The sequence below is a fragment of the Mobula birostris genome, chromosome 19 (genome assembly GCF_030028105.1).
Source record: "Mobula birostris isolate sMobBir1 chromosome 19, sMobBir1.hap1, whole genome shotgun sequence".
In the NCBI taxonomy this organism is placed as follows: domain Eukaryota; kingdom Metazoa; phylum Chordata; class Chondrichthyes; order Myliobatiformes; family Myliobatidae; genus Mobula; species Mobula birostris.
Window position 1 is genome coordinate 1,003,910 of NC_092388.1, and position 26,184 is coordinate 1,030,093.

At 43.0% G+C, this 26,184-nt stretch overlaps 1 protein-coding gene across 1 annotated transcript in view; it reads right to left on the reverse strand.

Moving 5' to 3' along the window:
• The window catches only part of igf2bp3 (insulin-like growth factor 2 mRNA binding protein 3), a 182,394-nt gene that overhangs the window by 30,092 nt on the left and 126,118 nt on the right, over nucleotides 1-26,184 (reverse strand). The window contains exon 10 of the mRNA XM_072283096.1: nucleotides 3,980-4,093. Coding sequence (XP_072139197.1) covers nucleotides 3,980-4,093 — 114 coding nt within the window. The remainder of the gene's footprint in view (nucleotides 1-3,979; nucleotides 4,094-26,184) is intronic.

Below are 26,184 nucleotides of genomic sequence, written 5' to 3' on the forward strand. Positions count from 1 at the left end.
ATTCACCACTCTGACTAAAGAAATTCCTCCTCAGCTCCATTCTAAATGGAGGTCCCTATATTCTGAAGCTGTGCCCTCTGGTCCTAAACTTCCCCAAAGGAAATATCCCCTCCACATATTCAATTGATTTCAATGAGTTCCCCCCTCATTCTTCTAAACCCCAGTGAGAATGCAATTGGAGTGGTGTTCATACATTTTCCCTGTGTCTGTGTGAATGTTACCCATGTGCTTCAGTTTATTCGTACACCTCAACACTGGGGTGTATGGGGTGTCAGGGAGGGGTAGCACCTCTGGTGGAGGAACATGTCGCATGCTTTTCAAGGCGGTTAGTCCACCTTTGGTCCCCACCTGGCACTCAGCTCTCACCTGTGGCTCCCCATAGCTGTCTGCATGCGACAGCAGCCACATCCCGGGCAATGGCTTCGACAAGCCGGATAAACCAGGTGAGGGTAGCCGATGGGTCTCAAACCCTCGGTGAGATAGGGAGATGTCTATCCCAGCATGTGAAGACAGACTCCGGCGGATTGAGCGGACGAGACCAATGGAAGGTCCAACGGTCAAGAAGGCGGTCTCTGCAAGCGTCGTGGAACGTGTAGAGCAGGACAAGACACAAAAGACGCCCTGGTCATCCACTGCGCCCAGTCCCATCTCCAGCCATCTTGACTCTGTCTTGCCACTGGATTCAGATGGGAATTGGGAAGAGAGAGTGAGGCTGACGCTGCGCAATTCTCCCTCACTTAAATCCAAATCACGTACTAGTCTCGACACCATCATAATGGTGTCAAGGTCCTCATCGCTGTTGATGATGGACAAACACACAAACCTCAACATTAATAGACTACTGTAAATTGCCCCTAATGTAGGTTGGATGGCTGAAGGACCAGGGGAAATGATGGGAGGATAGATTACGAGAAACAGGTGGGAGAATGGAACCTCTATATGAGCTGGCATAGGCCAAATGGCCTCCTCTGTTGTCAAAATCACCAATCGATTAAAGGCACCAAGTTATACCTTATTTTGAAATAACAATTTGAAGAGATTTAAGAACATGTTCCATAACAAATCAATATATACAGCTGAAAGAAAAACAGAACCCAGTTTCATACAAATCAGAAATCTTAAAATTTAAATTATAGATAGTTTGGGATATTTGGAGGCACATGATAAAACAGGCTGTAGTCAGCATTGTTTCCTCAAGGGAAAATCTTGCCTGACAAATTTGTTAGAATTCTTTGAAGAAATAACAAGCAGGATAGACAAAAGGAGAACTAGTTGATGTTGTGTACTTGGATTTTCGGAAGGACTTTGACAAGGTGCCACACGAGGCTACTTAACAAGCTACTAGCCCATGGTTTTACAGGAAAGATTCGAGCATTGATAAAGCAGTGACTGATAGGCAGGAGGCAAAGAGTGGGAATAAATGGAGCCTTTTCTGGTTGCCTGCCGGTGATTAGTGGTGTTCATGGGAGTCTGTGCTGGGACCAATTTGTTTTACATTATGTTACACACGATTTGGATTATGGAATTGATGGCTTTGTTGCAAAGTTTGCAGATAATATGAAGATAAGTGGAGGGCAGGTAGTTTTGAGGCTACAGGACTTGGATAGATTAGGAGAATGGATAAAGAAGTGGCAGATGGAATAAAGGCTCAGGAAGTGTATGGTCAAGCAATGAAAGGGTTGACCATTTTCTAAATAGAGAGAAAATACAAAAATCTGAAGTGCAAAGGGTCTTGGGAGTCCTTGTGCAGGATTTCCTAAAGGTTAATTTGCAGGTTGAGTCTGTAGTGAGGAAGGCAAATACAATGTTAAGATTTTATAAAGCACTGGTGAGGCCTCATTTGGAGTACTGTGCAGTTTTAGGGCTCTCATCTCAGAAAGGATGTGCTGAATCTGTTGACAGTTCAAAGGAGCTTCACGAAAATGATTCCAGGATTGAACGGCTTGTCATATGAAGAGCGTTTGATGGCCTGCACCTGTATTCACTAGAATTCAGAAGATTGAGGAGTGGCTTAATTGAAATCTATCGAATGGCGAAAGGCCTTGATCAAGTGGATGTGGAGAGCATGTTTCCTATGGTGGGAATGTCTAAGACTTGAGGACACAGCCTCAGACTAGAGGGACGTCCTTATAGAATGGAGATGAGGAGAATTTCTTTAGCCAGAGAACGATGAATCTGTGGAATTCTTTGCCACTGGTTCCTGTGGAGGCAGAGGTTGATGGGTTCTTGATCAGGGCATGAAGGGTTACAGAGATGGGGTGGGGTGGCGGTAGAGTAGGCAAGGAGATTGGGGTTGAGATAGAAATGGATCAGCCATGACAAAATGGTGAAGCAGACTCGATGGGCCAAATGGCCTAATTCTGCTGCAATATTCACCATCTATGACCATAGATTATGGAATCATATGAAAATTTACTCACCTCAAACTGCACATAGCACCTGTTAAATTATTTGAATTAATTGCATGATAAAAATGATATATTTTTGTACTTACATTAATTTCAAATGTTTGCACCCATCTTATTCAAAAAGACTTATGGCAATTACAAACATCACCCAATGCCACACAGGGAGCTGTTCCTTTCTTCAAATGCCACCCTTAAAAAACCCTACAAGTGGTTTGGATCTGATTTCATACACCTCCACCTTGCAGAGTCTATGCAGGTTATTCTCTCTCCTGCATTTATTGATTATCCTGGGGTGTGGCTCCTCTGAAATGCTATCCACTGCACATTACCCAGTCACTTCCTTATTTTTTTCAAAGCTATGACAAACCCCCTTTCCACCAAAATAATTTACCTAAAAAACCATGACTCTGAATGGTGGAGCAGGTTGCTCTATACATCACACCTTTCTTGGGGTGTAGGAAGGAGCCATTTCACCATATCCTTCATGGCTTTCTACCAAAGCAATTCACTAGTGCATCACCTTCCTCTATCCATCTTGTATAACCATGAAACTTTACCTTCACCACATTTATCCAGAGGCTGCAGGGGAACTTGCCTCTCTAACCTGTATTCCACAGGTTGTGAAATAGTTACTCTTTGTCAGCATTACTTCTCTTCCATTACATTTTATAAATGTGACCTCGAGCCTCAAGCCTTCCACCAACGGGAAAAGCCTCCCACACACTGTATACTTTACCAGATCTCCATTCAGTCTCTCCAAAGAAAACAGTCCCAACCTCTCCAAACTATCCTCCAAAACTGGAAAAACAGTTTCTGCAGATGCTGGAAATCCAGACCAACACACAAGATGCTGGATGAACTCAGCAGGTCGGGTAGTATCTGTGGAGAGGTATAAACTCTTGATATTTTGAGATGAAACCTAAATTCAGGAATTGGAAGGAAGGAGGAAGCCAGAAACCTACCCCCTTCACAACGATGTCTTTCAACCCAGTAAACAATCTTGCAAATGTCCCCTGGACTACTATTGCACCTACTTACATTCACAGACATTCTCTTACAATTGTCCAGGATGTGTCAGATTACTCCAAGCCGCCTTTTTTCAAATTAAAATTTAAACCATTATACCCTAAATATCCTGAGAATATAATTAGGTTCATTGGTCTACAGCAACTTAGTTTTTGGACTTTCTTTTAAAAGAAGCATGGTATCTGGTGTTTAAAAAAAATAGGAATACACTAAATTGCCATTTGTATTCTCATCTATAATTCTTTAACCAAAGTAAAAGATATGAACTATACAAATACTTAAAAACACTTTCTAACGTTGCATTTCTTTTCCAGACAAGATAGTCAACAACACAAGTCTTGGTTTTTTTTGTCATTTATAAAACTGACTCAATCACAAGTCCCAAATGGGACAGAAACTGGATACTGAGCCAAGTCAGACAGCGCACTTATCAAATGAAAATGTCTTTTACAGCCATATCAATGTACATCTTCACAACAATGAGGTGGTAATTCCACCTCAGGGACGGTAATGATTAAACCATAATCAGTGTGGTAACAACTCACCCCAAACGGAGGGTACGCAGCAGGCGGCACTGACGCTGGTGGCAACACAGGTGAAGACGGAGGGAACAGCCCCAGGGCTTTCAGGTTCAGACCCGGGATCAAGTGTGCTTGAAGCTAGATAACAATATTAACTGCATAACTATTGTGACATATACAAGATTGTTTAACGATACAACTTATACCAATACTATTTTACTGCACACATCAATAACTATTACACACAATTAAACATGCCCCACAGCTTTAAAATTATATTTATTATCCTGTTGCTTTCCACTTGCATTACTAAATTATATACAGGTGGCCCCCATTTTCTGAACATTCACTTTACGACTCCTCGCTGTTACGAAAGACCTACATTAGTTACCTGTTTTTGCTAACAGAAGGTGTTTTCACTGTTACGAAAAAAAGGCAGCGTGCGCCCGAACAGCCAAGCTCCTCCCCAGAACTGCATTCTAGCCGGCGTTGCTTAAACACGTGCTTTATCTCGATTTTTGTGCATCCATTAGCAAAGTGAGTTCTAAGGTATCGGAAAAGCCTAAAAGAGCTCGTAAGGGTGTTACACTTAGCGTAAAACTAGACATAATTAAGCGTTTCAATCATGGTGAACAAAGTAAGGACATTGTCCACGCATTCAACTTGCCTACGTCTACCATTTGCACTATTTATACGTAGAGAGAAAGAATTTTGAAAGCTGCCGATGTTACTGTTGGATCTGCTCGTAGCAAAGTGGTCTCTCTTAGTCAGCATCCAATAATGGATAAAATGAAAAGTCTATTGCTTGAGTGGATTGATGGGTGTACAAAGCGTGGTGTTCCGTTAAGTTTTCTTATACTTAAGGAGAAATCAGTCAGTCTTTTTAATAAGCTGAAACAGAAAGCACTGGATGATGGTGATGAAAGTGTTGCGAAAGTGGAATTTAAAGGTAGTCATGGGTGGGATGATCGGTTTCTGAGGCGAGGGCAGCTTCATAGTTTAAGCAGTGATCCCCAACCTCCGGGCCACCGACTGATACCGGGCCATGAAGGATGCAGTGGTGCAGCGGTAGTCGGGACGCACCCAGCACATCTTTAAGAAAAAAGCCGAAATAAACAAGCTAATTAATTAGGTGCCGCCTGGCCTGTAAATGTCAGCCCAGATCAGAGGAGATTGCCAATTGCGTCAGGTGGTTATTCATATAAGCAAGTGCTTAACTGTGACGAAACTGCAATTGATTGGCATCTTCCCGATTCCGGTAAGTGAAACTACACTGTACATACATTATTTCTACTTTATACTGGCTGTGTATTTTTTGTGTGTTATTTGGTATGATTTGACAGCTTCATAGCTTAAAGGTTACTGGACAGAGTGTTTCTGCCTAGAGCGCTTCTGTGAGATTTTCACTGCGCTAGACAGTGCTGCAGAAAAGTATTTCTACTTTATATAGGCTGTGTATTTATCATATCATTCCTGCTTTTACTATATGTTACTGTTATTTTAGGATTTGTGTGTTATTTAGCATGATTTTGTAGGTTATTTTTTGGGTCTGGGAACGCTCAAAAATTTTTCCCATATTAATAAATCGTAATTGCTTCTTCACTTTACAAAATTCCAGCTAAAGAACCATTTCATAGGAACGCTGTACCTTCGGAGAGCGGGGGAAACCTGTGTAGGTAATTTACAGGTTTTATGTATCGCAATGTGCTGCCACCGCAAAACAACCAATTTCATGACATTCAGTTCTGGTGTTTGGTCCATCATGTTGATAAATAGCCACAAATTCAGAACAGAGAACAAATTGAAAAATCTTGTAAGAATTACAGTTGGAAACATCTGGGAAGGGTTCCTTCCAGCAAACACTGGATGTTGCCTGTCCTTGACAAATTCATGCCTGGCCTTGAACAAGGCAGGCTCTTCAGCATGTAAATCACAGATAGGTTTCAGAGTGCTGGCAGACCAGGGTAGAGTCATTGAGAAGTACAGCACAGAAACAGGCCATTCAGCCCATCTACTCCATGTCAAAACAATTTAAACTGCCTCCTCCCATCAACCTGCACTGGGACCAGAGCCCCCCTATATCCCTACTATCCATATACCTATCCAAACTTCTCTTAAACCTTGAAATCAAGCTCACATGCACCACATGTGCTGGCAGCTCATTCCACACTCTGATGACCCACTGAGTGAAGAAGCTTCCCCTTATCTTCCCCTTAAATTTCTCACTTTTCACCCTTAACTCATGACCTCTGGATGCAGCCCCATCCAATTTCAGTGGAAAAAGCCTGGTCACCTATCTATACCCCTCATAATTTTGTATACCTCTATCAAATCTCCTCTCAATCTTCTGCCTTCTAAAGAATACAGTTCTTATCTTTCATTATAACTCAGATCCTCCAGACCCGGCAACATCCTTGTATATTTTCTCTGTACTCTTTCAATCTTATTTACATCTTTCCTGTAGGTAGGTGACCAAAACTGCACACAATACTCCAAATTAGTCCTCAACAACATCTTATAGAATTTCAACATAACATCCTATCTTCTGTGCCAAAATCTTTCTTTATTACGCTATCTAGCTGTGATGCCACTTTTACAAATTATGTACCTATATTCCCAGACCTCTTTGTTCTACCACACTCCTCAGTGCCCTACGGCTCACTGTCTAAGACCTTCCCTGGTTGGTCCGAGCAAAATGCAACCTTGGTGTCACCTGCGACTTTGCTGATCCAGTTAACCACATTATCATCCAGATCATTGATATACAGTTGAAAGAAAAATTTAGGAACCCCTTGCAATTACCTGGTTTTCTGCATTGACTATGCATAAAATTGTGGCCTGATTTTCAGCCAAGTCACAATAATAGACAAATACGATCTGCCGAAACTAATAGTACACAAACAATTGTGCTTTTCATGTCTTTATTGAACACCTTGTTTAATCATTCACAATCCAGGCTGTAAAAAGTATGTGTTTAATAACTGGTTAGAACCTCCTTTGGCAGCAATAACCTCCTCCAAACATTTCTTATAGCTGCTGATCAGACTTGTACAATGACAAGGAGATATTGTAGCCCATTCCTTTATACAAAACTGTTTCAGTTCATCAATATTTTTAGGATACTTTGCATGAACAGCCTTCTTCAGGTCATGCCACAGCATCTCAATTGGGCTAAGGTCCGGACTCTAGCTTGGCTATTCCAAAATACAAATTTTCTGATTTAGATCATTCTGGTACTGACTTACTCATGTTTTTCTGATAATTGTTTTGTTGCATTATCCAACTTCTATTAAGCTTCAGGTGTTACCTGACATTCTCCTGTAAAATAACACACAAAAGTTGCTGGTGAACACAACAGGCCAGGCAGCATCTCTAGGAAGAGGTACAGTCGACATTTTGAGCCGAGACCCTTCGTCAGAACTAACTGAAAGAGCTAGCTCTCTTCTTCCAGTTAGTCCTGACGAAGGGTCTCGGCCCGAAACATCGACTGTATCTCTTCCTAGAGATGCTGCCTGGCCTGCTGTGTTCACCAGCAACTTTTATATGTGTTGCTTGAAATTCCAGCATCTGCAGATTTCCTTATGTTTCCGTTTTTAAATTCTCCTGTAAAATGTCTTGATACAATTTTGAATTCATTGTTCCCTCAATGACTGCAAGCTGTCCGGGCCCTGCAGCACCAAAGCAGACCCAAATCATGATGCTTCTTCCACCATGCTTCACAGCTGGGATGAGGCGTTGGTGTTGGTGTGCAGTGCCCTTTTTCCTCCAAACATAGCAATGTGCATTTCTGCCAAAAAGTTCAATTTTTGCCTCACCTGTCCACAGAACATTGTCCCAGAAGCATGTGGAACGTCCAGGTGGTCTTTTGCAAACTTTAGACATGCAGCAATGTTTTTTTCAGAGAGCCGTGGCATCCTTCCATGAACACTATTCTTGTTCAGTGTTTTTCTTATAGTGGACACATGAACAGAGATTTTAGCAAGTTCTAGGAATTTCTGCAGGTCTTCTGCTGTTACCCGTGGTTCTTTTTCCACATCTTTCAGCATTGCACGCTGTACTCTTGGCGTGATCTTTGCATGACACCCACTCTTAGGGAGAGTAGCAACAATAGTGAATTTTTTCCATTTGCAGACAATTTCCCTTACTATGACTGATGAACACTCAGGGCTTTAGAATTGCTTTTGTAGCCATTTGCAGCTTCATCCAAGGTCCTCTGAACATTGTTTTGATCGTGGCATGGTGCACTTAAACAGATCTTTCTTGAGAAGTGCAGGCTCTGTCAGTAACCTGACTGTGTGTGCATTTTTTCCAATAGGGCAGGGCACCTCTACAACCCACACCTCCAATCTCATTTCACATCTAACTCCAAATAGCTTTTGTAGAAGGCAATACCCCAGAGGTTCACATACTTTTTTGAATCTTGACTGTGGTTGCTTAAGTGGTGTACTCAGCATTAACAAGACGTAGTACAATGTGTTATTAGTTTAGGCAGATTGTGTTTGTCTGTTATTGTGACTTTCATGAAGATCAGACCACATTTTATGAGTATTTAGTGCAGAAAACCAAGTAACTGCTAGCTCACAAAGTTTTTCTTGCAACTGTAGATGACAATCAATGAAGGACCCAGCACCGATTGCTGCAGCACACTAGAGCCTCCAGTCCAGAGACAACCCTCTACTACCACTCTGGCTCCTTCCACAAAGCCAATGTCTCATCCAATTTACTATGTCATCCTGAATGCCGAGCAACTGAACCTTCTTGACCAACCTCTCATGAGGGACTTGTCAAGTGTCCATCTAGACAACATCCACTACCTGACTTCAGCCACTTTCATGGTGACTTCCTTGAAAAACTACAAGATTGGTTAGACATGACCTACTACAACAAAGTCATGCTGACTATCCTTACTCAAGTCCATTTGTATCCAAATACTTGTATACAGTTGAAGTCAGAAGTTTACATACACCATTTAAACTCAGTTTTTCACAATTCCTGACATTTAATTCTAGAAAACATTCCCTTAGGCCAATTAGGATCACTACTTTATTTTAAGAATGTGAAATGTCAGAATAATAATAGAGAATGATTTATTTCAGCTTTTATTTCTTTCATCACTTTCTCAGTGGGTCAGAAGTTTATATATACTTTGTTAGTATTTGGTAGCATTGCCTTTCAATTGTTTAACTTGGGTCAAATGCTTTGGGTAGCCTTCCACAAGCTTCTCACAGTAAGTTGCTGGAATTTTGTTCCATTCCTCCAGACAGAATTGGTGTAACTGAGTCAGGTTTGTAGGCCTGCTTGCTCACACACGCTTTTTCAGTTCTGCCCACAAATTTTCTATTGGATTGAGGTCAGAAAATGATGTCAAGCCTGGTTCATCCTTGGGAGCAATTTCCAAATGCCTGAAGGTACCACGTTCATCCGTACAATTAATAGTCCACAAGTATAAACACCATGGGACCACGCAGCCATCATACCGCTCAGGAAGGAGATGCATTCTGTCTCCTAGAGATGAAGGCACTTTGGCGTGAAAAGTGCAAATCAATCCCAGAACAACAGCAAAGGACCTTGTGAAGATGCTGGAGGAAACAGGTAGACAAGTATCTATATCCACAGTAAAACGAGTCCTATATCGACATAACCTGAAAGGCTGCTCAGCAAGGAAGAAGCCACTGCTCCAAAATGGCCATAAAAAAGCCAGACTACAGTTTGCAAGCGCACATGGGGACAAAGATCTTACTTTTTGGAGAAATGTCCTCTGGTCTGATGAAACAAAAATTGAACTCTTTGGCCATAATGACCATGGTTATGTTTGGAGGGAAAAGGGTGAGGCTTGCAAGCCAAAGAACACCATCCCAACCGTGAAGCATGGGGGAGGCAGCATCATGTTCTGGGGGGTGTTTTGCTGCAGGAGGGACTGGTGCACTTCACAAAATAGATGGCATCATGAGGAAGGAAAATTATGTGGATATATTGAAGCAACATCTCGAGACATCAGCCAGGAAGTTAAAGCTTGGTCGCAAATGGGTCTTCCAGGTGCACAGTGACCCCAAGCATACCTCCAAAGTTGTGGCAAAATTGCTTAAGGAAAACAAAGTCAAGGTATTGGAGTGGCCATCACAAAGCCCTGACCTCAATCCGATTGAAAATTTGTGGGCAGAACTGAAAAAGCGTGTGCGAGCAAGGAGGCCTACAAACCTGACTCAGTTACACCAGTTCTGTCTGGAGGAATAGACCAAAATTCCAGCAACTTACTGTGAGAAGCTTGTGGAAGGCTATCTAAAACGTTTGACCCAAGTTAAACAATTTAAAGGCAATGTTACCAAATACTAACAAAGTATATGTAAACTTCTGACCCACTGGGAAAGTGATGAAAGAAAATAAAAGCTGAAATAAATCATTCTCTCTACTATTATTCTGACAGTTCACATTCTTAAAATAAAGTAGTGATCCTAACTGATCTAAGACAGGGAATGTTTTCTAGAATTAAATGTCAGGAATTGTGGAAAAACTGAGTTTAAATGGGTTTGGCTAAGGTGTATGTAAACTTCTGACTTCAACTGTATCTAGTTCCTTGGAACACCCTACAAAAACTTTCCCTAAACTGATGTCAGACTCACTGGCCTATAATTTCCTGGTTTCTGTTTACAGCCCTTTTTAAACAGCGGAACAACATTGGCTAATCTCCAATCCTCTGGTACCTCTCCAGTCACTAAGGCCCTTGGGATTTATCTATCCTGATTTGCCTCAAAGTGGCAAACACCCCCTCCTCTGTAATCTGTACATGGTCCATGAATTTGATGCTACTTTGCCTCACTCCTATAGACTCTGTATCCATCTCCTGAGGAAATACAGATGCAAGAAATGCATTCAAGATCTCCCCCATCTGTTTTGGCTCCACACATGGATTACTATTCTGATCTTCCAGAGGACCAATTTAGTCCCTTGCAATCCTTTTGCTATTAACATATCTGTAGAATCTCTGGGATTCTCCATCAAAGTGTCTGCTACAGCAACTTCATGCCTTCTTTTGGCCTTCATGGCTTCTTCCTTAAGTGTTCTCTTGCATTTCCTGCACTCCATAAGCAACCTCGTATGTTCCTTGCCCATACCTGCTATACACCTCCTTTCTTTATCTTAACAAGGGCCACAATATCTCTTGAAAACCAAGGTTCCCTACACTTGTTACATCTTTAACTTCTACTCTGACAGGCACATACAAGCTTTGTACTCTCAAAATTTCACCTTTGAAGGCTTCCCACTTTCCAAGTACACCTTTGCCAGCAAATAGCACATCACAATCCACATTTGCCAGACCATTTATAATACCATCAAAAGTTAGGGTATATCAGTGGACATCCTGGGCTCTTTCCACCCATAACCTGCTCTGTAAATCATGGACTTTGTTTTTCTCAAGATGGAGCTTACAATCAATGCCTCGTCTTTATAGTTCAATTGCCACAGATTTCCAGGTCATGCTCTAAGCTGGCCTGGTATTAACTTACAGAAAGCCAGAAGTCTCTTCACAGATCATTATTTTGGAGGAGTTTCAAAGGTACATTTAATGTCAGAGAAATGTACACAATATCCTGCAATTCTTTTTCTTCGCAACCATCCACAAAAACAGGAGTGCCCCAAAGAATGAATGACAGTTAAATGTTAGAACCCCCAAAGTATTACGTATATCCATGTGTTACACACCCCTGTTGGCTCTAGTATAGGGAGTGTCGGGGAAGCAACGTAAGAACAGGTCCACCCTGTGTTTTGTGTTGTTTGTGATGGAAATAGGACAAGTCAGACACAGGCAGTCCCATTTGCAGTATATTTACAGAAGTGACCCAGAGCAACCAAGTCCAAGAGAGTAATCCAAAAGTCAAAATCCACAATACGAAAACACAGGTCAGAGCATCAAGACTACAAGTTTGTTAATACGGAACCTAATGCTATTCTTTAACTATCAATCTGCCCCAGCGACTCTCTCTCTCTCTCCACCCCCCATAACCCCTGGACGCTGGCTTCTTTAAATTGTGCTTTTTGGCTCCTGACTGAAGCAGTCTTGACAAGGGAGCAGGTCCATCAGCGCTCTAAATGGAGATCGACAATGACTCAGCACACTAAATCAAGGAAAGCTGGATGGAGAGAGGGAGAGAGAACAGAAAACAAAAGCACATGTGCACACGGGCACGCCGATCGCATGCACATAACACCTTATATTCCATCATGGCATTAGGAATATTGTGATGAGGCAACACACCTGCTTTATGCTTCAAGGACTGCTGGAAAATGAATCCATTAGAATTAATTTTCTTACTATTTTCGCTATTATTATGGGCAAGGACATGGCAGATGGAATAGCGTCAGGAACTATGGTTATCCACTATGGTAGAAGGAGCAAAAATTCTAAAAGGATAGAAAATTTAAAAATCCATGGTGCAAGGGGTCTTGGGAGTCCTTGTGCAGGATTCTTAATTGGATGTGGCATCAATGGTTAGGGAAAGAAGGCCAGGAACTGGGGTTGAGGAGGAGATAGAAAAAGGGATCAGCCATGATTGAATGGCGCAGCAGACTTGATGGGCCAGATGGCCTAATTTTGCTGCTATGGTTTTGGTCTTATTCCCTAAAGATTAAATTGGAAGTTGAGTTGGTGGTGAAGGCGGCAAATACAATGTTACATTCATTTTGAGAGGAATAGGATATATAAGCAAAGATGTAATGCTGAGACTTTATACAGTGGTGCTAGAAAGATTGTGAACCCTTTAGAATTTTCTCTATTTCTGCATAAATATAACCTAAATTGTGATGAGATCTTCACGCAAGTCCTAAAACTAGACAAAGAGAACCCAATTAAACAAATAACAAAAAACATTATACCTTTTCATTTATTTGAGAAAAATGATCCAATATTACATGTATTTGTTGGAAAAAGTATGTGAATGTTTGCTTTCAGTAACTGCTGTGACCCCTTGTACAGCAGTAACTTCAACCAAACATTTCTGGTAAATGTTGATCAGTCCTGCATGTCAGCTTGGAGGAATTTCAGACCATTCCTCCTGACAAAACTGCTTCAACTCTGATGCTGATGAGCTTCCATGCATGAGCTGCTTGCTTCAGCTCCTTCCACAACATTTCTATAGGATTAAGTTCAGGACCTTGACTCAGCCATTCCAAAATATCTTCTGCTTTAACCATTCCTTGGTAGACTTATACGAGTTTGCAGTCGTTGTCTTGCTGATAACCCACTTTCTCTTGAGTTTCAGTTCACGAATGGATATGCTGACACTCTCCTGCAGAATTTGCTGGTACAATTCAGAATTCATTGTTCCATCAATGATAGCAAGCTGTCCTGGTCCTGAGGCAGCAAAGCAGGCCCAAACCATGACATTGTCACCACATTTCACAGATGGATGAGGTTCTTATGTGTTGGTATGCAGTGATTGCTTTTTGCCAAACATAATGCTTCTCATTTAAGCCAAAAAGTTCTATTTTGGACTCAATCATACACAGAACATTCTTCCAATCGCCTTCTGGCTTATCCCTGTGGTCTTTAGCAAACTTTAGACAGGCAGCAATGTACTTCTTGGAGAATAATGGCTTTCTCCTTGCAAACACGAGGAAATCTGCAGATACTGGAAATCCAAGCAGCACACACAAAATGCTGGTGGAACGCAGCAGGCTAGACAGCATCCATAGGAAGAAGCAGTCGACGTTTCAGGCCCAGACCCTTCGTCAGGACGTTAATATTCCAGGGTTCTGATGTTTCAGATGTGATCGAGGCAGAGAAATGAAAGGTGGGGGAGTAGTACTGCTTGTTAGGGAAAATATTACAGCAGTGCTCAAGCAGGACAGATTAGAGGGCTTGTCTACAGAGTCCTTATGGGTGGAGCTGAGAAACAGGAAAGGTATGGCCACATTAGTGGGACTGTATTACAGACCACCCAATAGTCAATGAGAATTGGAAGAGCAAATCTGCAGATAGATAGCAGGCAACTGCAGGAAACAAAGTTGTGGTGGTAGGGGATTTTAATTTTCCATGTACCGATTGGGACTCCCATACTGTTGGGGGTCTAGATGGGTTAGAGTTTGTAAAATGTGTTCAGGAAAGTTTTCTAAATCAATATATAGAGGGACCAACTAGAGGGGATGCAATATTGGATCTCCTGTTAGGAAACGAGTTAGGACAAATGACAGAAGTCTGTGTAGGGGAGCACTTTGGTTCCAGTGATCATAACACCATTAGTTTCAACTTGATCATGGACAAGGATAGATCCTAGGGTTGAGGTTCTGAACTGGAAGAAGGCCAAATTTGAAGAAATGAGAAAGGATCTAAAAAGCATGGATTGGGACAGGTTGTTCTCTGGCAAAGGTGTGATCGGTAGGTGGGAAGCCTTCAAAGGAGAAATTTTGAGAGTGCAGAGTTTGTATGTTCCTGTCAGGATTAAAGGCAAAGTGAATAGGAATAAGGAACCTTGGTTCTCAAGGGATATTGCAACTCTGATAAAGAAGCAGAGGGAGTTGTATGACATGTATAGGAAACAGGGAGTAAATAAGGTGCTTGAGTATAAGAAGTGCAAGAAAATACTTAAGAAAGAAATCAGGAGGGCTAAAAGACGACATGAGGTTGCCTTGGCAGTCAAAGTGAAGGATAATCCAAAGAATTTTTACAGGTATATTAAGAGCAAAAGGATTGTTAAGGGATAAAATTGGTCCTCTTGAAGATCAGAGTGGTCGGCTATGTGCGGAACCAAAGGAAATGGGGGAGATCTTAAATAAGTTTTTTGCGTCTGTATTTACTAAGGAAACTGGTATGATGTCTATGGAGTTAAGGGAAACAAGTAGTGAGATCATGCAAAATGTACAGATTGAAAAGGAGGAGATGCTTGCTGTCTTGAGGAAAATTAAAGTGGATAAATCCCCGGGACCTGACAGGGTGTTCCCTCGGACCTTGAAGGAGACTAGTGTTGAAATTGCAGGGGCCCTGGCAGAAATATTTAAAATGTCGCTGTCTACAGGTGAGGTGCTGGAGGATTGGAGAATGGCTCATGTTGTTCCGTTGTTTAAAAAAGGATCGAAAAGTAATCCAGGAAATTATAGGCCGGTAAATTTAATGTCGGTAGTAGGTAAGTTATTGGAGGGAGTACTAAGAGACAGAATCTATAAGCATTTGGATAGACAGGGACTTATTAGGGAGAGTCAACATGGCTTTGTGCGTGGTAGGTCATGTTTGACCAATCTATTGGAGTTTTTCGAGGAGGTTACCAGGAAAGTGGATGAAGGGAAGGCAGTGGATATTGTCTACATGGACTTCAGTAAGGTCTTTGACAAGGTCCCGCATGGGAGGTTAGTTAGGAAAATTCAGTTGCTAGGTATACATGGAGAGGCGGTAAATTGGATTAGACATTGGCTCAATGGAAGAAGCCAAAGAGTGGTAGTAGAGAATTGCTTCTCCGAGTGGAGGCCTGTGACTAGTGGTGTGCCACAGGGATCAGTGCTGGGTCCATTGTTATTTGTCATCTATATCAATGATCTGGATGATAATGTGGTAAATTGGATCAGCAAATTTGCTGATGATACAAAGATTGGAGGTGTAGTAGACAGTGAGGAAGGTTTTCAGAGCCTGAAGAGGGACTTGGACCAGCTGGAAAAATGGGCCGAAAAATGGCAGATGGAGTTTAATACAGACAAGTGTGAGGTATTACACTTTGGAAGGACAAACCAAGGTAGAACATACAGGGTTAATGGTAAGGCACTGAGGAGTGCAGCAGAACAGAGGGATCTGGGAATACAGATACAAAATTCCCTAAAAGTGGCATCACAGGTAGATAGGGTCTTAAAGAGAGCTTTTGGTACATTGGCCTTTATTAATCAAAGTATTGAGTATAAGAGCTAGAATGTTATGATGAGGTTGTATAAGGCATTGGTGAGGCCGAATCTGGAGTATTGTGTTCAGTTTTCGTCACCAAATTACAGGAAGGATATAAATAAGGTTGAAAGAGTGCAGAGAAGGTTTACAAGGATGTTGCCGGGACTTGAGAAACTCAGTTACAGAGAAAGGTTGAATAGGTTACGACTTTATTCCCTGGAGCATAGAAGAATGAGGGGAGATTTAATAGAGGTATATAAAATTATGATGGGTATAGATAGAGTGAATGCAAGCAGGCTTTTTCCACTGAGGCAAGGGGAGAAAAAAAAAAACCAGAGGATATGAGTTAAGGGTGAAGGGGGAAAAGTTTAAAGGGAACATTAGTGGGGGCTTCTTCACACAGAGAGTGGTGGGAGTATGGAATGAGCTGCCAGACGAGGTGGTAAATGCGGGTTCTTTTTTAATGTTTAAGAATATATTGGACAGATACATGGATGGGAGGTGTATGGAGGGATATGGTCCGTGTGCAGGTCAGTGGGCCTAGGCAGAAAATGGTTCGGCACAGCCAAGAAGGGCCAAAAGGCCTGTTTCTGTGTTGTAGTTTTTCTATGGTTTCTATGTACACCATTGTTGTTCAGTGTTTTCCTGATGGTAGACTCATGAACACTGACATGAGCCAATGCAAGAGAGGTCTGTAGCTCCTCAGTTGCTACCATGGGGTTCTTTGTGACCTCCTGAAATACTACATGCCTTGCTCTTGGAGAGGTTTTTTTGGTCGACCACTCCCGGGGAGAGCAACAATGGTGTTGAATTTCCTCCATTTGTACACCATCCGCATGAATCTGAGTTGGTGGAGCCCAAACTCTTTAGAAATGGGTTTGCATCCTTTTCCAGCCCAGCGAGCATTAACAAGGCATGACTATGCAGGTGTGTGGATGTCAGCAAGTTAGATCGGCAAGAAGAGTTTAAAAGATCTTTTTCTCTTCGGCAGTTTAATTGAAGCACAACTGTGCAGGTACGTGAACGTCAGTGAGTTAGACAAGCAGGAAGATTTTAAGAGGAGGACAGCTTTATAGAGCAGACGACAGAGGAGCAAGAGGAGTAGAGGGAGTCAGTAGGAGGGCTTTGGCTCAACGGGGTTTCGGCGATAACGGGTCGAGGTGAAGTAAGTTAAGTTACTTGTGAAGAATAGGAATAGAAAGCATGTCTGTGAGGCCGGTGTTCAATACTGGGTGTCAGATGTGGGATGTCCGGGAGACTCCCGGACGGCCACATCTGTGCCAGGTGCGTTGAGCTACAGCTCCTTAGGGACTAGGTTAGGGCACTGGAAATGCAGCTCGATGACCTTTGTCTGGTCAGGGAAAGTGAGGAAGTGATAGAGAAGAGCTATAGGCAAGTAGTCACACTGGGCCTCACGAGACAAATAAGTGGGTAATAGTCAGGAGAGGGAAGGGCAAAAGTCAGATGCAGATGTCTCCTGCTTTTCGAACGTTTGCTTTACATAACCTCGCTGTTACGAAAGACCTACATTAGTTACCTTTTTTCGCTAACAGGTGTTTTCACTGTTACATAAAAAGGCAGCGCGCGTCCCAAACAGCCAAGATCTTCCCCCGGAACTGCATTCTAGCCGGCATTGCTTATAGATGAAGAGCCTGTGAGCATCCATTAGTAAGATGAGTTCTAAGGTACCAGAAAAGCCTAAAAGAGCTCATAAGAGTGTTACACTTAGCGTAAAACTAGACATAATTAAGCGTTTCGATCGTGGTGAATGAAGGAAGGACAAAGTGAGTTTGGCTTGTGGAAGCTGACGAAGATGATGTTGAAGAGGTTTTGGCATCCCATGACCAAGAGCTGATAGATGAAGAGCTGATGCAATTGGAAGAGGAAAGGATAACAATCGAAACCGAATGCAGTAGCGAATGGACCGAAAGTGAAGTCATCCAGGAACTGAACGTGAAGCAACTGCATGAAATTTTCACTTCAATGATTGCAGAAAAGTACGACTTTAATTTTGAAAGGGTACGTCGGTTTAGGGCATATTTACAGGATGGTTTGAGTGCTTACAAAGAACTGTACGATAGAAAAATGCGGTGAGGCTAGCAGTCAAGCATACTGTCGTTTTTCAAGCTTTCCACATCAGCCACAGCAGGTGATGAACCTCAACCTTCGACATCGAGGCAGGCAGACATAGAAGAAGACTACCTGCCTGCCCTGATGGAAACAGACAACGATAAGATGACACCCCAGTGTCCCGCCACCCCAACCTCCAGGCCGCCGACCGATACATTGCCGTGGAGAACGCAGCGGTAGCCGGGATGCACCCAACACATCTTTAAGGAAAAAGCCGAAATAAACAAGCTAATTAATTAGGTGCCGCCCAGCATGTAAATGTCAGCCCAGATCAGAGGCGATTACCGATTGCGTCCCCTCTGATCTGGGCCGACATTTACATGCCAGGCGGCACCTAATGAATTAGCTTGTTTATTTCAGCTTTTTTCTTAAAGATGTGCTGGGTGCATCCCAGCCACCGCTGCACGCTTTGCAGCCCGGTATCGGTCGGCGGTCTGGAGGTAGGGATCACTGAACCACCCAACCTCCGACGACTCAGCCTAACACACCATCATCAGTGTGCTCAGCGCTGTCTTCCCGATTCCGGTAAGTGATACTACACTGTACATACATTATTTCTACTTTATATAGGCTGTGTATTTTTATGTGTTATTTGGTATGATTTGGCAGCTTCATAGCTTAAAGCTTACTGGAGAGAGTGTTTCTGCCAAGAGTGCTTGCGTGAGATTTTCGCTACGGAGAACAGTGTGGCAATGACTGTAGAAAAGCATTTCTACTTTATATAGGCTGTGTATTTATCATATCATTCCTGCTTTTACTATATGTTACTGTTATTTTAGGTTTTATGTGCTATTTGGCATGATTTGGTAGGTTATTTTTTGGGTCTGTGAACGCTCACAAGTTTTTCCCATATAAATAAATGGTAATTGCTTCTTCACTTTACAACATTCTGGCTCACAAACCGTTTCATAGGAACGCTCTACCTTCGGATGGCAGGAGAAACCTATACTAGAGAGTACCGGTGTAGCTGTCCCTCCTTAACAAAAAGTACTCCTGTTTGAGTACTTTTGGGGGGCACGACCTACCTGGGGGAAGCAACAGTGGCTGTGGCTCAGAAGGGTAGGGAAAGGAAGAGAATGTCAGCAGTGATAGGGGACTCTATAGTTAGGGGGTCAGACAGGCGATTCTGTGGACCCAGGAAAGAAACATGGATCGTAGTTTGCCTCCTAGGTGCCAGGATCCGGGATGTTTCTGATCGCGTCCATGATATCCTGAAGTGGGAAGGTGAACAGCCAGAGGTCATGTTACATATTGATACCAATGACATAGGTAGGAAAAGGGAGGAGGTCCTGAAAACAGACTACAGGTAGTTAGGAAAGAAGCTGAGAAGCAAGACCACAAGGGTAGTAATCTCGGGATTTACTGCTTGTGCCATGAGACAGTGAGTATAGGAATAGAGTAAGGTGGAGGGTAAATGCGAGGCTGAGGGATTGGAGCAGGGGGCAGGGATTCAGCTTTCTGGATCATTGGGACCTCTTTTAGGGCAGGAGTGACCTGTATAAAAAGGACAGGTTGCACCTGAATCTGAGGAGGACCAATATCCTGGCAGAGAGGTTTGCTGAGGCAATTGGGGAGAGTTTAAACTAGAATAGCTGGGGGGGTGGGAACCGAACTGAAGAGACAAGGAAGAGGCGGTTGGCTCACAAATCAAGAAAACTTGTAGACAGTGCGAGGGGGAGGATAGGCAGGTGATAGAGAAGGGATACCTCAAACCATCAGTCAGAGTGTTTGTCTATTTTAATGCAAAAAGTATCATGAACAAAGCAAATGAGCTTAGAGCGTGGATCAGTAGTTGGAGTTATGATGTTGCAGCCATCACAGAGACTTGGATGGCTCAGGGGCAGGAATGGTTACTTAGATGTTTCAGAAAGGACAGGGAGGGAGGCAAAAGAGGTGGGGGCATGGCACAGCTGATCAGAGATAGTGTCACGGCTGCAGAAAAGGAGGAAGTCATGGAGGGATTGTCTACTGAGTCTCTGTGGGTGGAAGTTAGGAACAGGAAGGGGTCAATAACTCTACTGGTTTTTTTTTAAAAATCAACCACTCGATAGTAACAGGGACATCGAGCAGCAGATAGGGAGATAAATTCTGGAAAGGTGTAATAATAACAGGGTTGTCGTGGTGGGAGATTTTAATTTCCCCAATATTGATTGGAATCTCCCTAGAGCAAGGGGTTTAGATGGGGTGGAGTTTGTTATGTGTGTTCAGGATAGTTTCCTGATACAATATGTAGATAAGCCTACAAGAGGAGAGGCTGTTCTTGATCTGGTATTGGGAAATGAACTGGTCAAGTATCAGGTCTCTCAGTGGGAGAGTATTTTGGAAATAGTGATCACAATTCTATCTCCTTTACCACAGTGTTGGAGAGGGATAGGAACAGACAAGTTAGGAAAGCATTTAATTAGAGTAAGGGGAAATATGAAGCTACCAGGCAGGAACTTGGAAGCATAAATTGGGAAATGATGTTATCAGGGAAATGTACAGCAGAAATGTGGCAAATGTTCAGGGGATACTTGCGTGGCGTTCTGCATAGATACATTCCAATGAGACGGAAACGATGGTAGGGTACAGGAACCATGGAGTTAAAAGGCTGTTGAAAATCTAGTCAAGAAGAAAAGAAGAGCTGACGAAAGGTTCAAAAAACTAGGTAATGATAGAGATCTAGAAAATCATAAGGCTAGCAGGAAGGAGCTTAAGAATGAAATTAGGAGAGCCAGAATGGGTCATGAGAAGGCTTTGGTGAGCAGGATTAAGGAAAACCCCAAGGCATTCTACAAGTATGTGAAGAGCAAGAGGACAAGACGTAAGAGAATAGAACCAATCAAGTTCTACAGTGGAAAAGTGTGTATGGAACCAGAGGAGATAGCAGAGGTACTTAAGGAATACTTTGATTCAGTATTCACTACGGTATAGGACCTTGGTGATTGTAGGGATGACTTACAGCGGACTGAAAAGCTTGAGCAAATAGACATTAATAAAGACGATGTGCTGGAGCTTCTGGAAAGCATCAAGTTGGATAAGTCACCGGGACTGGACGAGATGTACCCCAGGCTACTGTGGGAGGTAAGGGACGAGATTGCTGAGCCTCTAGCAATGATCTTTGCATCATCAATGGGGACGGGAGAGGTTCCGGAGAACTGGAGGGTTGCAGATGTTATTCACTTATTCAAGAAAGGGAGTAGGGATAGCCCAGGAAACTATAGACCAGTGAGTCTTACTTCAGTTGTTGGGAAGTTGATGGCGAAGACCCTGAGAGGCAGGATTTATGAACATTTGGAGAGGTATAATATGACTAGGAATAGTCAGCATGGCTTTGTCAAAGGCAGGTCATGCCTTACGAGCCTGATTTAATTTTTTGAGGATGTGACTAAACACATTGATGAAGGTAGAGCAGTAGATGTAGTGTGTATGGATTTCAGCAAGGCATTTGATAAGGTGCCCCATGCAAAGCTTATTGCGAAAGTAAGGAGGCATGGGATCCAAGGGGACCTTACTTTGTGGATCCAGAATTGGCTTGCCCACAGAAGGCAAAAAGTGGTTGTAGACAGGTCATATTCTGCCTGGAGGTTGGTGACTAGTGGTGTGCCTCAGGGATCTGTTCTAGGACGCCTACTCTCCGTGATTTTTATAAATGACCTGGAAGAGGAAGTGGAGGGATGGGTTAGTAAATTTGCTGATGACACAAGGTTTGTGGGTATAGAACATGGATTAGTACAGCACAGTACAGGCCCTTCGGCCCACAATGTTGTGTCGACCCTCAAACCCTGCCTCCCATATAAGCCCACCTTAAATTCCTCCATATACCTGTCTAGTAGTCTCTTAAGCTTCACTAGTGTATCTGCCTCCACCACTGACTCAGGCAGTGCATTCCAAACACCAACCACTCTGAGTAAAAAACCTTCCTCTAATATCCCCCATGAACTTTCCACCCCTTACCTTAAAGCCATGTCCTCTTGTATTGAGCAGTGGTGCCCTGGGGAAGAGGCACTGGCTATCCACTCTATCTATTCCTCTTATTATCTTGTACAGCTCTATCATGTCTCCTCTCATCCTCCTCCTCTCCAAAGAGCACAGCCCTAGCTCCCTTAATCTCTAATCATAATGCACACTTTCTAAACCAGGCAGCATCCTGGTAAATCTCCTCTGTACCCTTTCCAATGCTTCCACATCCTTCCTATAGTGAGGCGATCAGAACCGGACACAGTACTCCAAGTGTAGCCTAACCAGAGTTTTTATAGAGCTGCATCATTACATCGCGACTCTTAAACTCTATCCCTCGACTTATGAAAGCTAACACCCCATAAGCTTTCTTAACTACCCTATCCACCTGTGAGGCAACTTTTACGGATCTGTGGACATGTACCCCGAGATCCCTCTGCTCCGCCACACTACCAAGTATCCTGCCATTTACTTTGTATTCTGCCTTGGAGTTTGTCCTTCCAAAGTGTACCACCTCACACTTCTCCGGGTTGAACTCCATCTGCCACTTCTCAGCCCACGCCTGCATCCTATCAATGTCTCTCTAGTTGTGGATAGTGTGGAGGACTGTCAGAGGTTACAGCAGGCCATTGACAGGATGCAAAACTGGGCTGAGAAGTGGCAGATGGAGTTCAACCCAGCTAAGTGTGAGGTGGTTCATTTTGGCGGTCAAATATGATGGCAGAATATAGTATTAATGGTAAGACCCTTGGCAGCGTGGAGGATCAGTGGGATCTTGGGGTCCGTGCCCACAGGACACTCAAAACTGCAATCAGGTTGACTGTGGTTAAGAAGGCATACAGTGTATTGGCCTTCATCAACTGTGGGATTGAACTCAGGAGCCGAGAGGTAATGTTACAGCTGTATAGGACCCTGGTCAGACCTCACTTGGGGTACTGTGCTCAGTTCTGGTCACGTCACTACAGGAAGGGTGTGGAAACTATGGAAAGGGTGCAGAGAAGATTTACAAGGATGTTGCCTTGATTGGGGATTATGCCTTACAAGAATAAACAATAGACAATAGGTACAGAAGTAGACCATTCGGCCCTTCGAGCCTGCACCACCATTTAGCCATGATCATCTACTATCAATACCCGATTCCTGCCTTGTCCCCATAACCCTTGATTCCCCTATCCATACACCTATCTGGCTCCTTCTTGAAAGCATCCAGAGAATTGGCCTCCACTGCCTTCTGAGGCAGAGCGTTCCACACCTCCACAACCCTCTGGGAGAAGTTGTTCCTCCTCAACTCTGTCATAAATGACCTACCCCTTATTCTTAAACCATGCCCTCTGGTACTGAACTGTCCCAGCATCTGGAACATACTTCCTGCCTCTACCTTGTCCAATCCCTTAATAATCTTATATGTCTCAATCAGATCCCCCCTCAATCTCCTTAATTCCAGCGTGTACAAGCCCAGTCTCTCTAACCTCTCTGCGTAAGACAGTCTGGACATCCCGGACATCCCAAGAATTAACCTAGTGAACCTACGCTGCACCTCCTCCACAGCCAGGATGTCCTTCCTTAACCCTGGAGACCAAAACTGCAAATACTCCAGGTATGGTCTCACCAGGACCCTGTACAAATGCAAAAGGATTTCCTTGCTCTTGTACTCAATTCCTTTTGTAATAAAGGCCAACATTCCATTAGCCTTCTTCACTGCCTGCTGCACTTGCTCATTCACCTTCAGAGACTGATGAACAAGTACTCCTAGATCTCTCTGTATTTCTCCCTTACCTAACTCCACACCGTTCAGATAATAATCTGCCTTCCTGTTCTTGCTCCCAAAGTGAATAACCTCACACTTATTCACATTAAACGCCATCTGCCAAGTTTCTGCCCACTCACCCAGCCTATCCAAGTCACCTTGAATTCTCCTAACATCCTCATCACATCACACTGCCACTCAGCTTAGTATCATCAGCAAACTTGCTGATGTTATTCACAATGCCTTCCTCTAAATCATTGACATAAATCGTAAACAGCTGTGGTCCTAATAGGTTGAGTGAACTTGGCCTTTTCCCCTTGGAGCGATGGAGGATGAGAGGTGACCTGATAGAGGTGTACAAGATAACGAGAGGCATTGATCATGTGGATAGTCAGAGGTTTCTTCCCCAGGGCTGAAATGGCTAACGCAAGAGCGCACAGTTTTAAGGTGCTTGAAAGTAGGTACAGAGGTGATGACAGGGGCAAGTTGTTTTTTTTTAAAAAACGCAGACGGTGGTGAGTGCGTGGCATGGGCTGCTGGCGACTGTGGTGGAGGCAGATACAACAGGGTCTTTTGAGATACTCCTGGATAGGTACATGGAGCTTAGAAAAATGGAGGGCTATGGGTAACCCTAGGTTTATTTCTAAGGTAAGGAGATGTTCGCACAGCATTGTGGCCGAAGGGTCTGTATTGTGCTGTAGGTTTTTTATGTTTGTATATTTCCTAACAATTTTTTTTTTTTTTTTTTTTTTTTTTTTTAAACTGAGGTCCACAGAAATCTCCTTTGATTGAGGCATGGCACACTTCCAAAAATCTGTGTAGTGAAGATGAAACTTTTATAGTGAAGACCCAGGTTTATGTTCTTTAAATGGGGCAGGGATTCCCACACTCTCAACTGATTATCATCCCATTCATTGAAACATGTGACTCTAATTTCCCCTTTAAATGAACTGATAGAAACATAAAAACATCTCTTAACAGATAATCCGAGAGGTTCATGTACTTTTTCCAACAAACACATGTAATAATGAACAAGTATTATTTTGGTGTTATTTAGTTGGGTTCTCTTTATCTAGCTTCAGCATTGGCGTGAAAATATGATCACATTTTAAGTCATATTTATGCAGAAAGAGAAAATTCTAGAATTCAAACTTTCCAGCACTACTGCAAAGCACTGGTGAGGCTTCACTTGGAGCATTGAGGGGGGTTTTGGGCCCCTTATCTAGAACATGATGAGCTGACATTGGAGAGGATTCAGAGGTGTTTGATTGGAATAATTCCAGGAGTGAAAGGGTTAATAAGTGAGGAGCATTTGATGACTCTGGGCCTGTACTCACTGGAGTTTAAAAAAGTGTGTGTGTGTGTGTGTGTGTGTGTGTGTGTGTGTGTGTGTGTGTGTGTGTGTGTGTGTGTGTGTGTGTGTGTGTGTGTGTCTCTCTCTCTCTCTCTCTCATTGGAACCTATTGCATATTGAAAGCCCTAGATAGAGCTGATGCAGAGATGATGTTGCCTATAGTAGGCGAGTGTAGGACCACAGGGTACAGCCTCAGAAAAGAGGGACATCTGTTTATCTGTTTAGTGCAGATATGACAAAAAATTTCTTTAGACAGAGGGTGGTGAATCTGTGGAATTTGTTGCCACAAATGGCTCTGCAGGCCAAGTCATTGTGTATATTTAAGGTGGAGGTTGATATGTCTTGTGGTCTAAACAAGAACATAAGATTAACCAGAGCACTGAAGATTATGAGGAGAAGGCAGGGGAATGGGATTGAGAGGAATAATAAATCAGCCACGATGGAATGTCAATGCACACTCGATGGGCCAAACGGCCCAATTCCGCCCTTCTGTCTTCTGGCTCCGAGTTCAAAGTATATTTATTATCAAAGTACATATGTCACCAATTACGACCCTGAGATCCTTTTCTTTGGGACATGCACAGTAAATTCAAGAAACACAATCAAATCAATGAAAGACCAAACCCAATAGGATGCACAAATAACCAATGTGCAAAAGACACTAAACTGCACAAATTCAAAAAATATATAATAAGCAATAAATATCGTGAATGAAATGAAGAGTACTTGAAAACAAGTCCATAGGTTGTGGGAACAGTTTAAAAATGGGGCAAGTGAAGTTATCCCTTTTGGTTTAACAGCCTGATGGTTCAGGGGTGGTAACTATTCCTGAACCTGGTGCTGAGAGTCCTGAGGCTCCTGTACCTTCTTGATAGCAGCAGTGAGAAGAGTACGTCCTGGATCGTGGAGGTCCCCGATGAAGAATACTGCTTTCCTGTAACAACGCTCCGTGTAAATGGTGGGGAGGGCTTCACTCATGATGGACTGCGCCATATCCACTACTTTTTATAGGATTTTCCATTCAAGGGCATTGGTGTTTCCATACCAGGCTGTGATGCAGCCAGTCAATATACTTGCTACCATATCAATAGAAGTTTGTCAAAGTTTGAGATGTCATGCCAACTCCTAAGGAAGTAGAGGCCCTACTGTACTTTCTTCATATTTGCACTTATGTGCTGGGCCTAGGACAGGTCCTCTGA